This window comes from Chrysemys picta, chromosome 10, assembly GCF_011386835.1.
Source record: "Chrysemys picta bellii isolate R12L10 chromosome 10, ASM1138683v2, whole genome shotgun sequence".
NCBI classification, from domain to species: domain Eukaryota; kingdom Metazoa; phylum Chordata; order Testudines; family Emydidae; genus Chrysemys; species Chrysemys picta.
Window position 1 is genome coordinate 88,251,341 of NC_088800.1, and position 13,716 is coordinate 88,265,056.

At 40.0% G+C, this 13,716-nt stretch overlaps 1 protein-coding gene across 4 annotated transcripts in view; it reads left to right on the plus strand.

Annotated features, from left to right (window-relative positions):
* The window catches only part of UBE2I (ubiquitin conjugating enzyme E2 I), a 49,631-nt gene extending 37,839 nt beyond the window's left edge, over window positions 1-11,792 (plus strand). For all 4 annotated transcript variants that reach the window (XR_010591244.1, XM_065560396.1, XM_005288883.5 and 1 more), the window contains exons 5-7: window positions 4,155-4,264; window positions 4,438-4,517; window positions 11,136-11,792. Coding sequence is in view for 3 of the 4 variants with exons in the window: in XM_065560396.1 (XP_065416468.1) it covers window positions 4,155-4,264; window positions 4,438-4,517; window positions 11,136-11,199 (254 nt within the window). In the remaining variant the exon portion in view is untranslated. The remainder of the gene's footprint in view (window positions 1-4,154; window positions 4,265-4,437; window positions 4,518-11,135) is intronic.
* Window positions 11,793-13,716: the final 1,924 nt, after the last annotated feature.

Here is a 13,716-nt window from a genome sequence, read left to right on the forward strand (position 1 = left end):
GACTTCGGCAGATCAAAGCAAGTTCGATATAACGCAGTTTCACCTATAACGCGGTAAGATTTTTTGGCTCCCGAGGACAGCGTTGTATCGGGGTAGAGGCGTACTTGTTTCGAAAGACCTCCATAAGCTGAATAGACAAACAGCAAGAGCTCTCAGGCTACCTAGCTCCAGATTTTTCTTCATTCTGTTTTTTAAAAATCTAGTTTTAATTAAATATTAAAGATGGGAAATCAAATTTTCAAAAGTTAGGATTGTTCTATCGATTTTTAACTTAGCTAAGTTGTGTCCACCTCGTATTTTTCTGTTCCTTTTTCTTAAATGTTCCAATGTACTATAAGATACACAGGAGGTGCAGCGTTGTTGTAGTAGTAATTTTTGGAGTGCTTTCACTTTAACATAATCATAACATTACATTAACATAAATTTGGCTTTTTTGTATGTGATATGCATATAGGACACATAGTATTACATAAATAACAATTCTTTCTTTGCAATTTTTTATCCTACTGCAAGCTGTAGAAACTATTTGTATTTATGATTATCTTTGGTGTTCGTAATAGTGGTATTTGGCTGCTGAGTCAATGCATTCTGCTTTATGATAGCTATATAGCTACTACTGATTTTAATGTTCCAGTATCTATTAGGGAAATTTGTAGGAAAACTGTCTTTAAAATTCATGGATTTTCTGTCTATGGAGTTCTGTTGGCCTAGCTGGATTTCTTGAGCAAATTATTTTTCAAATCTATTATTTAAATTACCACATAGGGCTTTTTAAAAACAAGGCTGCTGCTTTTTGATGTCTTCACACATTCCTGCTTCAGATGATGATCATCGCACATTGATGTCAAGATTTAAGTTTTTCCAATTAGAACATAGGAATGGCTATACTGGGTCAGACCAGTGGTCCATCTAGCCCAACAGCCTGTCTTCCGACAGTGGCTGGTACCAGGTACTTCAGGAGGAATTAACAGAACAGGGCAATTATCAAGTGGCCCACTCCCAGCTTCTAGCAGTCAGAGGTGTAGGGACATCCAGAGCATGAGATTGCATCCTGACCCTCTTGACTAATAGCCATTGGTGGGCCTATCCTCCATGAACTTGTCCAATTCTTTGTGGAATCCAGTTATGTGTTTGGCCTTCACAACGTCCCCTGGCAATGAGTTCCACAGGTTGACTGTGTGTTGCATGAAGTACTTCCTTATGTTTATTTTAAACCTGGTGCCTATTAATTTCATTGGGTGACCCCTGGTTTTTGTGTTGTGTGAGGGTAAATAACACTTCCATTTCACTTCTTCCACACCATTCGTGATTTTTATAAACATCTGTCCTGTCCCCCCTTAATTGTCTCTTTCCTAAGATGAACAGTCCTAGTCTTTTTAATCTCTCCTCGTATGGAAGTTGTTCCATACCCCTAATTGTTTTTTGTTGATATTCTCTGTTCTTTGCAATTCTAATATCTTTTTTTGAGATGGGCGATCAGAAGTATATGCAGTATTCCAAGTTTAGGCATACTATGGACTTGTATAGAGGCATTATGATATTTTCTTTCTTATTATCTATCTCTTTCCTAATGGTTACCTACATTCTGTTAGCTTTTTTGATTGCTGCTGCACAGTGAACAGATGTTTTCAGAGAAATATTCATGATGACTCCAAGATCTCTTTTGTGACTGGTAACAGCTGATTTGGACCCCATCATTTTATATGTATAGTGGGATAATGAATTGAATGGGATGCTCCCTGAGAGAGTACAGTATGCCACCTAAAGATTTCTGTCCTGTTTCTTCAAGACCTTGGAAATTTACCTGATGTGTTTAGGCTCTTTCTTCAGTTGATCTCCAATTTAATGCTGGTGACATAATAGCCTACCTTTTCACTTGTAAAAACATACAGCAGGCATTTGGAGAAATATCAGCTGGCTTGAAAGATTCTGCCAGTATTAATGGAATTCCTCATTTTAAAGATAGGGAATATCTCTGAAACAGTCTTGCTACAGAATCAGTCATCTGTCACTTTGCATTTAAGTCCTTAAAAAGGAAACAGAGGTATTAAAGAAACACAATTTAATTTTAGGGACAAAATTGATTGTACAACCTAAATGGAATAGAAATGTCCTGATTTAAATGCAATTTAAGCTTAATTTAAAATTCACTGTTGTGTTCTGAATGCAGTTATTGGTCTTGTACATAAAGATAAAGTGAAACACGGGGAAAAAATGATGGAAACTTAAAATAGACAAACTCTTGGTAAGGAGACTTTTTAAAGGTATTATAAATGTCTCTTTAATGTAACACTTGCAATGAAGGGGGGGAATAGGTGGTGAAAAATGTATAGCTGTGGTCATGTGAGTTGATCTGCTTCATTATTTTATGAAGGAGTGTGGAGTATTGATATAAGTAGTATTGCGTTTTGGGCCCAGACCATCACAAAACTACTCTAAATAGAGCTTCGTGAAATAGCAAGAGAAACTGTCCTCTGGTTTAAGAGCTGTTGCTTGTGGCAGTGCTTTCTTTGGGAACTGTATTTCAAAGCAAGATGTTTGTTGTGCTCCTCATAATTTCAGTGCCCATTAATACTAATATCCACTGACTGTTCGTACAGCAATTTAAACATATAAAGAGCGTTGTGTGTTAAACATTATCCAGGATACACTTTCAGTAGGGTTACCATATTTCAGCAAGCAAAAAAGAGGACGGGAGGAGCCCCGCCCTAGCCCCGCCCCTGCCCCTCCCACTTCCCGCCCCCCCAGAACCCCCAACCCTCCCCCCGTTCCTTGTCCCCTGACTGCCCCCTCCTGGGACCCCTGCCCCTAACTGCCCCCCAGGACTCCACTCCCTATCTAAGCCTCCCTGCCTCTTGTCCCCTGACTGCCCCAACCCTTATCCACACCCCCACCCCCAGACAGACCCCTGGGACTCCCACGCCCCATCCAACCACTCCCCACCCCCTGACAGCCCCCCCAGAACTCCCAACCCATCTAAACCCCTCTGCTCCCTGTCCCCTGACTGCTCTGATCCATCTCCCCACCCCTGCCACCTGACAGCCCCCCCCAGAACTCCCAAACACTCCCCCCCTGCTCCTTGTCCCCTGACTGCCCCCTCCTGGGACCCCTGCTCCTAACTGCCCTCCAGAACCCCACCCCCTACCTAAGACTCCCTGTTCCTTGTCCCCTAACTGCCCCCTCCTAAGACCCCCCCCAACTGCCCCCCAGGACCCTACCCCCTACCTGTACCCTGACTGCCCAAAACTTTCTCCACTCCCCGCAAAAAGCCCCCCCCGTTTCTTGACCTCCACTTCCAGAACCTTCCTGCCCCCTGACCTCCTTACCCTGCTGCTCAGAACAGAGTGTTGGGCTCTGTGCAGCCGCGCCGGACATGTGGCTGAGCTCTCCAGCACAACAAAACTTGGTCCCTGGCCCTGCACAACAAAACCCGGTCTGGCCCTGCACAGTGCTGCCGGACTGGGCTGCAAGGGAGCTGCTGGCTCAGAATGCAGGGCGGATCCGGCTCCTCTACAGCTGCTCCTGCGTCCAGCCCGGGACTTCCCTGCAGCCCTCCTAGCCACTCACTCTGCTAATCCCGGACATTGTGAGTGCTTTACAAATTCCCCCCGGACGCTATTTTTAGCACACAAAAGGAGGACATGTCCGGGGAAATCCGGACGTATGGTAACCCTACTTTCAGTCCACCGTATTTCATAGTGGTGGGATCTGAGCTCTGGGAAGAAGCAGTAAAGGTTTGGGTAAGCTGCTCTGTACAGAGTTCTTTTAAGTATTAAATGATCCCCTGTACATTTTCACTGCACTTAGTGCCATTTAGCATTAATGAAATCCTCCTATCTTAGAATGGATAATAGGTAATATTGTTCATTCAGAACATATTTTGGCCTGGACTGATCAGGTTAATCATTAATGTGACTGAGATCTGACGTGGAGATACAAGTAGACCCAACAAAGGAGGGAGAACTAAAGGTAACTGCACTACAGAAAAACTTAATGGATTTTCTGAATGGGATTGTGACAATGGGAGATTGGTTGCCTTGTGGTTTAGGGGAAATGGCCAGCTTTACTAGAAGTCGACTTTTTAAATGTTCTGATTTAATGAAACTTGGTCCAAAATCTTAGATTTGCATATAAAGAAATCTTTTCTTCCTTAGGTAAATTTGAACCACCATTATTCCACCCAAATGTGTATCCTTCAGGCACAGTGTGCCTCTCCATCTTAGAGGAGGATAAGGATTGGAGGCCAGCAATCACAATTAAACAGGTCATAACATTCTTCTGTTAAAACTCTACACCTTTGCTTGCTTTGTCAGCTTATCTTTTGTGTGATTCTGGAATGTCTTGTGCACAATTCTGCATTTTATTTATAGAAGTTCTGAATTATATGTTTCATAGTAATATTTACATAAATTATTTTTTCCACGTTTTCTTATACAGATCTTGTTAGGAATACAAGAACTTCTAAATGAACCAAATATTCAAGACCCAGCTCAAGCAGAGGCTTACACAATTTACTGGTTAGTTGTTGGGTTTTTCTGGGTTTTTTTTAAACACGTTGACCGGCTTATAGCTGTTTGTAAACTTTGGGTCTCCATTTGAGTGATTGACGGTAAGATAGGTAAACCAGCTTCTAGAAAATAATTTCTGGGTCTGCTTTATGTAGAGATGTTTAGTTTTATGCTGTAACCTCAATAAAACAACCAACTAACTTTAAAGTTAAGGTTGAAGGTCCAGGGATAAGGCAAGTTAATACAGTAGCATATAGAGGCTCTAATGAGGAATCAAAGTCCCATTGTGCTGTACGGATATGTAAAGAGAGACTTTGCCTCTAAAGAGTTTACAATCCAAGGTTAACAAGACTTAACAGTAGGGTGAAATTACTATGTAGAGGCAAGGGAGAGGAAGGATGAGTTAACAAATCCTGTACAGTAGCTACATGCACAATCATTCCTCATTACATTCCTAACTGTAATGAACTGGGAGGTTCTGTAGCCATTTTGGTCTTAAAGTAGTGGGTTTACAGCTATTTGGGGGAGTTTGTGCAGTGTATATGGGGCAGCATAGGAAAGAGTATCTTAGTGAGAAGTGGGTTTATGGGTGGTGAAGGCTGGGAACTTTGGCAGAATGAAATGGCATTGGATGCGATGAGATTATCAGTCTAAGTAGTGTAGGGCTAAGCTGTGAAATCTTAAAGGTAAGAAAGAACATCTCTGATTGTCCAAGCAATCTTCTCTGAGATCCTTCCTGTCCCATAAGCAAAGAAAGACAGAGGGCAGAAGTTTCTGAAAGTGAATTGCTGGCTAGGTAAGTGGTGCAAGATGGAGGGCTGTCTTTGCAGAACATTGTTCCACCTTCTATGGGAAGAGGAGGCTGTATAGCTCGGATGGCCTCCACCTCAGTAGAAGAGGGACCAATCTCCTTGGGGAAAGGCTAGCAAGAATAGTCAGGAGGGGGTTAAACTAATAGCAAAAGGAGATGGTGGAAAGAGGGAAGACATGAGCACTTAAGTGGCAGAAAATTGAGATGTTGAGAACAAAATGAATCAAGGAACCAAAAGACATGAGGGGAAGAAATTCTTTAGTTGCCTATACACTAATGCTAAGAGCCTGGGTAACAAACAAGAGGAACTGGAATTGCTCATTTATTAACGTAAATTTGACAAGTGGTATTACAGAAATCTGGTGGGACGATTCACATAATTATGTTAAAATCAATGGTATAACCTATTTAGGAAGGATCAAATAGGCAAAAGGGGAAGGGGAGTGCACTCTATGCCAAAAACTGGCATAATCTGTTAGTCACGGACTCTCAAAAAAAGTTATCTTGAATGCTTATGGATCAATGTTCTAACAGAAAAAGCACAACATGGGGTACCAGTTGATGCCTGCTACAGACCACTAAATCGCACTAGGGAACAGAATAACTGCCTCCTTATGTATCTATCTATAATGTGTAGGGGGAAAAACTGAGAGATCATGGAGGACTTTAGTTTGAGAGATGCATGCTGGAGGTCTCACGCTGCCAGTACTAAAACAACCTTGGAATTTCTAAACATTATAGTTGAGTTTCCTAACTCAAAAAGTGTTGCAGCCAATGTAGAGGAGTTGTATGTTAGACCTTGTCCTAACAGATAAAGAACTGATCACAGAATTAAAAGTTAATGGTAGGTTTGGTACAAGTGCTCGTGACTTGATCACATTTATAATGTGCAAGCAGAATAAAGTCCAGACCAGTAATATATCTACTTAGAGATTTAATAGGGCCAAGGAAGAATTTAATCAAAAAAAGTGAATGATAATTGGGTATCGTTTAAGAACCCCTTCCTAGATGCCCAAAAAGCCACAATCGAGGAGGAAGACTGTGCTGGTTAAAAAAACCAACCTGGTTTAGAGGGGAATTGAAGGTAACTGAAAAATATATATATAACAGTGGAATAAAGGGGAAGTTGATAATAGTGACTGTAAATCAGAAGTGGGAATTGCAGAACATTTATAGGGAAAGTCAGTAGACGCAAGGAGAAATCTTTGGCCAGCAGTGGTAGGGATAATAAGTGGGTTTTTGTTTGTGTGTGTTTTGGTATTGGTCCATTACTAGATGGAAATGGAAGAATTAACCACAATAATACAGAAAAGACAGAAGTGTTCAATAAATATTTCTGTTCTGTATTTGGGGTGTGGGAAAACATGATGCAGTCTCATCATAAGGTGATAACTCTTTCCTTTCCACTAGTATCTCTGTGGGATGTTTATAAGCAGAAGAAAGTTTGACGTTTTTAAATCAGCAGGTTCAGATAACATGCATCAGATAGTTTTAAAAGGCTGAGGTGTTTGCTGGACTGTTAATGTTCATTTTCAATAAGTCTTGGGGAAGTTCAAGAAAAATTTAAGAAAATTAATGTGCCTATTTTTAAAAAGGGTAAATGGGCTGACTTGGGAAACTATAGAGCTGTCAGGCTGAAATCAATCGTGGGCAAGGTGATGGAGCAGCTGATACAGGAACTCGTTCAATAAAGAACTAAAGGAGGGTAATGTAATTAATGCAAATAAACCAGAGTATGGCAAATAGATCAACGTAAGAACAGCTATACTGGGTCAGACCAAAGGTCCATCTAACCAAGTATCCTGTCTTCCGACAGTGGCCAATGCCAGGTGCCCCGTAGGGAATGAACAGAACAGGTAATCATCAAGTGATCCATCTACTGTCGCCCATTCCCAGCTTCTGGTAAACAGAGGCTAAGAACATCATCCCTGCCCATCCTGGCTAATAGCCATTGGTGGACCTATCCTCCATTAATTTATCTAGTTCTTTTTTGAACCTTGTTATAGTCTTGGCCTTCTCAACATCCTCTGGCAAGGAGTTCCACAGGTTGACTGTGCGTTGTGTGAAGAATACTTCCTTTTGTTTGTTTTAAACCTGCTGCCTATTAATTTCATTTGGTGACCCCTAGTTCTTGTGTTATGAGAAGGAGTAAATAACACTTCCTTATTTACTTTCTCCACATCAGTCATAATTTATAGACCTCTATCATATCTCCCCCCGCCCCCAGTCGTCTCTTTTCCAAGAAGCTGATCCATACCCCTAATCATTTTTGTTGCCCTTTTCCAATTCCAATATCTTTTTTGAGATGGGGTGACCACATCTGCGTGCAGTATTCAAGATGTGGGCGTACCATGGATTTATATAGAGGCAATGATATTTTCTGTCTTATCTATCACTTTCTTAATGATTCCCAACATTCTGTTAGCTTTTTTTGACTGCCATTGCACATTGACTGGTGGAGTTTCATTTGCGGACCCCTAATTCTTGTGTTATGAGGAGTAAATAACACTTCCTTATTTACTTTCTCTACACCAGTCATGATCTTATAGAACTCAATCATATCTCCCCTTAGCTGTCTCTTTTCCAAACTGTAAAGTCCCAGTCTTATTAATCTCTCCTCATACAGCAGCTGTTCCATACCCCTAATAGTTTTTGTTGCCCTTTTCTGAACCTATTCCAATTCTAATACATTTTTTGAGATGGGGCGATCACATCCACACACAGTATTCAAGATGTGGGTGTACCATGGATTTATACAGAGGCAACATGATATTTTCTGTCCTGTTATCTATCCCTTTCCTAATTATTCCCAGCATTCTGGTCGCTTTTTTTGACTGCTGCTGCACATTGAGTGGATGTTTTTCAGAGAACTATCCACAGTGACTCCAAGATCTCTCTCTTGAGAGTAACCGTTAAAACTAAGGGTTCAGAGTAACAGCCGTGTTAGTCTGTATCCGCAAAAAGAAGAACAGGAGTACTTGTGGCACCTTAGAGACTAACAAATTTATTAGAGCATAAGCTTTCGTGGACTACAGCCCACTTCTTCGGATGCATATAGAATGGAACATATATTGAGGAGATATATATACACACATACAGAGAGCATAAACAGGTGGGAGTTGTCTTACCAACTCTGAGAGGCCAATTAATTAAGAGAAAAAAAAACTTTTGAAGTGATAATCAAGCTAGCCCAGTACAGACAGTTTGATAATAAGTGTGAGAGTACTTACAAGGGGAGATAGAGTCAATGTTTGTAATGGCTCAGCCATTCCCAGTCCTTATTCAAACCGGAGTTGATTGTGTCTAGTTTGCAAATAGTATGTGTTCTAATATGGATAAATATAATCATATGTATCTGGGAGCAAAGAATGTAGGCCATACTTATAGAATGGGGTACTCTATCCTGAGAAGCAGTGACTCTGAAAAAGATTTCGGGGTCATGGTAGTTCATCAGCTGCACATAAGCTCTCAATGTGGCCAAAAGAGCTTAATACGATCCTGGGATGCATAAACAAAGTAATCTCGCGTAGGAACAGAGAGGTTATCTTACCTCTGTATTTGGCACTGGTGCAACTGCTGGAGCACAGTGTCCAGTTCTGAGGTCCCACAATTCAGGAAGGATGTTGATAAATTGTTCAGAGAAGAGCCACAAAAATGATTAAAGGATTAGATAACATGCCTTACCGGTAGACTCAAGGAGTTCAATCTATTTAGCTTAACAGAGGAGGTTAAGGGGTGACTTGATTAGTCTATACCTACAAGGTTCAACAAGTATTTAATAACAATCTCTTCAATCTAGCAGAGAATAATGCAACATGATCCAATAGCTGGAATTGAAGCTAGACAAATTCAGACTGGGAATAAGGTGTACATTTTTAACAATGAGAGTAATTAACCACTGGAACAATTTATCAAGTGTCTTGGTGGAGTCTCCATTAGTGACCATTTTTAAATCAAGATTGGATGTTTTGTTTTTTTCTAAAAGATTTGGGGAAGTTCTGTGGCCTGTAGTATACAGGAGGTCAGTCTAGATGATCACAATGGTTCCTTCTGGCCTTAGAAGCTCTGAATTGGTGAAAAGTGGAGTTCTAAGAAGGATTCAAAAGGGGCACCGGGGGAAGAGACAAGACCTTAAAGGAAAATTATTTTGGCAGCAGTGTCTTGAATGGGCTTTATGGGATCAAAGTCTCAGTAGTAAAGACCAGAGATGAGGTAAGTGTAAATGGAAGCTTTGGCAGTCTGGAAAGAAAAGAACAGGTTTTGGAGACTATATGAAGGAAAAAGTGCCATATTTTGGAAACAGTCTGGCTATGAAGGCTCATAGAGAGGGCAGAGCCAAAAAATGACATTCAGATTATGAACCTGAGTGATTGGGAGGATGGGAGTGGTACTATAATGACCAAGAAAGGATGAGGATGGAGTATTGGTCCTGGGATTTAGTTAAGAAAACCTCATTAGATACTTTGAGAACAGCATGAATATAGTGGAGACCACAGAAGCAGGGTTGGAATGGGTCCAGGATCCAGCAGGCAGAGAGGAATTGGAGGCAATGGTTGTAAACAGTACATTCAGAGAATTTAAAGATCATGTCAATGTGGCTTTTTTAGCATGGAGCAAGAGCATAAGAACATAACATAAGAATGGCCATAACGAGTCAGACCAAAGGTCTATCTAGTCCAGTATCCTATCTACCGACTGTGGCCAATGCCAGGTGCCCCAGAGGTAGTGGACCTAACAGGCAGTGATTAAGTGATCTCTCTCCTGCCATCCATCTCCATCCTCTGACAAACAGAGGCTAGGGACACCATTCCTTACCCATCCTGGCTAATAGCCATTAATGAACTTAACCACCATGAATTTATCGAGTTCTCTTTTAAATGCTGTTATAGTCCTAGCCTTCACAACCTCCTCAGGAAAGGAGTTCCACAAGTTGACTGTGTGCTGTGTGAAGAAGAACTTCCTTGTATTTGTTTTAAACTTGCTGCCTGTTAATTTCATTTGGTGACCCTTAGTTCTTGGATTATGGGAATAAGTAAATAACTTTTTCTTATCCACTTTCTCCACATCACTCATGATTTTATATACCTCTATCATATTCCCCCCTTAGTCATCTCTTTTCCAAGCTGAAGAGGCCTAGCCTCTTTAATCTCTCCTCATATGGGACCTGTTCCAAACCCCTAATCATTTTAGTTGCCCTTTTCTGAACCTTTTCTAGTGCCAGTATATCTTTTTTGAGATGAGGTAACATACTACCTCACCCACCTTCTGTCTAAATACTTTAGTATATGAAGAGCACTTAATGAAATAATAGGAATGTCATGGTATTTTCACAGACATCTACTCTGTGGCGAATCTAACAGAGTAACTCTAAATGTCTTGTCTCTTTCCCCAAAATGCTTTTACTTCTAAGATACAATCTTCTTCCTATTTCCTGCAGCAAACCCTACTGGACAGATGTTAGTGAGCTCTGTCTTACCCGGGCTACCAACCTGTTTTGACTAGTCACTTCTTTCCAAACAAATGGGTCCTACAGTGCAAATGACCCTCTCATTAATTAAATGAGCAGTGTTTAGACAGTGAGCTGTTGGTATAGCCAAGATTTTTTTTTTTTCTGTTTACCCGTCGGTCAATTCAGTCATGGGTTTTCCTACTGTGATGAGTACGTAAGATGCTTCATCTCTGCCTAATCTCTCTTGCCTTAAGGAATAATTTGAGGGTCTCATATGGATGAGAACTACTTAGATAGTATTGATTGTGCAGCTTGACATAACTGACATCTGAAACGTCTAATGATCTTTATTTTTTTTTATATCCAGCCAAAACAGAGTGGAATATGAAAAGAGGGTTCGAGCACAAGCCAAGAAGTTTGCGCCATCATAAGCACCTGTCATACAGCATCTTAAAAAGGAAGGGATTGGTTTGGCAAGAACTTGTTTACAAAATTTTTGCAAAATCTAATGTTGCTATGTACAATTAATATTCACTTAGGGGAGGGGGTCGTATGTGTGCCATTTTCCATATTCGCCACTTGTATACAGTTCTGAATTCGCTGAATTGCCCCCAGTTTTTTCATACAGGGTCTCTTCCTTCAGTCTTTTGTATTTTTGATTGTTATGTAAAACTTGCTTTTATTTTAATATTGATGTCAGTATTTCAACTGCTGTAAAATTATAAACTTTTATACTTCTATAAATTCACTAGTATCTCTAGTTACTTTGCTATCTGATGCAGGCATGCTTTAAAATGTTTAGAACTATATTTAGACTCTAGCTGGCTGTATGAAAAAATCATACCCTCCACCCCCTTCCCTCCCCTTAATTTGTTTTTCTATCTTTCAGAAACTAGGTTGTTATTGCTTAAGAGCCTCAGAGATCCAAAGTCAGCCAGCATCTTGATTCTGCATCACTTCCTTTTGTGTTTATATGGCGTTTTGTCTGTGTTGCTGTTTAGAGTAAATAAACTGTTTATATAAAGGTTTTTGTTTCATTATCTTCATTGAAATGATTAAAAGGAGAAAAGCCTTCCAGTTAAATATAGTCTCAGAAAGCAAAATTCAATGACCCTTCCTTTTTATAAAGGCTTCTAATGTACGCCTGTTTCATTGTTAGCCTTTCCCCTGGGGCCCTCCATTGTAGAAGTAACCCTTCTCTAACTCTTTACTCCTGAATGATAGTCACTCAGACTTGGTTAAGCTAAATCAATTTCTCAGATCTTTTAAGGAAAGTCAACTCTGACTAGCACATTGGCCATTACCAAAGCTGATGTTTATAGTTGTGCTGATTGGACAATATTGTGACTAGACTACAAATTTATCAGTAGGCCAGTGCCAAGAAGCATAATTGATTATCTTCATCTTTGGGATCTGATATTTTAGGGTAACCAGTTTAGAGTGACTGGTTCACAAATCAAAACTTTTTGAAGCCCAGGCATATACTAGGATGCCTGACATCCACACCCCAAAGAAGGGTGAACTGTAAACAATGTAAAAAAATTTATCTAAGAAGGAGTGCATGTGATCTGCAATATTTAAAGTTATTTTGCTTTAAAAAAAAAAATTAGTGCCTTATGAAAGCCAGTGTATGTAATGTTTAGGGAAAGGGCAAAGTTCTTGTCTGTAAAATGCAAAAGGCCACAGTTAACCCATATGAAGGGAGGAATTCAAATATGCATGACCCTTCTCCCCCTTCCCCTCCCCCCCCCACAACTGAAATGTAACAGCATTTCTCTAGATTAAAAAACAAAAACAAAAAACCATATCACTGGTGATGAAATGCTGAAAGCGTCAACCTGTCTGTGGTATAAAATTAGTGCTATAGTTAGACTTGCTTTGAAATCTAAGTTCTCTGTTGTAGCAATAATCAGTTGTCCTGTGATTCCATTTTTATTACATTTTTACAGAAGTATAGTAAGTAAGGCTGAGTGCTGTATCTGATTATGGTGGGGCCATCCAAGTGTGGAAATGTTCCCTCGAATCTCTGAGGCTAACTGCCTCACTTTCTCTCTCATTTGATCCAACACACTGCTACTATGCCATATTTTTTAAAGATAGCTAATTGGGAAAGCAGCCTTTGAACCAATGGACAAAAGAGAAAATGTCAAGTTAGAAAGAAACTTCCCTCCAGATAGCAAAAAACTCCCTCCAAGAAAATGAAGTCCCTAATCTAGTTTTTCAAAACCAGTGTGAAATCCTGACCCACTGAAATCAATGGCAAAACTGCCATTAACTTTAATGGGGTCAGGATTTCACCCAGTGATAGATTACCACAAAAAGAGAGGGGGAGCTGATTTAGAGGAAAATCCCTGCTAGGGGATGAGATAATATATCAGAGATCATTAGTCATATGTTCTCTAATTTTACTGTGGGACCTTCAGAGGTTTTTTTTTTTTTTTTTTTTTAACTCTACAAAATCTAAAATGAATGGAAATGTTTTTCATGGCAAAACATGGTGGAGGGAACCTTGCTTGTTTTTATCGCGTCTTACAGTGCTGGAAACTCCTAAAATAGCATTCTGCTGCTGCATGAGAAGCATAAAGCAAAAAAAAAAAGTCTAATTTCACTGTCGTTGCTGAAAGAAATGCAAAAAATAACCAACATACTATTAAGTGAACTAGTGGTTTAAATCTTGTCACTAATAAGACAGATTAGGAGTTTTCCTGACAGTGTTCCTTTCCCTAGGATATAAAATGGAATACCTACATTCTTTTCCTTTCCTGGTAACTGTTATATGTAAACACAGCTTGGAAGTTCAATAAATAAATAAATTTAAAAAAGCTATGACTAACCTGTTTCTTGTGTTTCCAAAAACTTATGCTCCAGGGGTACAATAACCTCCACATCACAAGCTGCTTTACTAAGGAAATAAAATACATGTATGTTAGGAAAATATTTAACTTTGA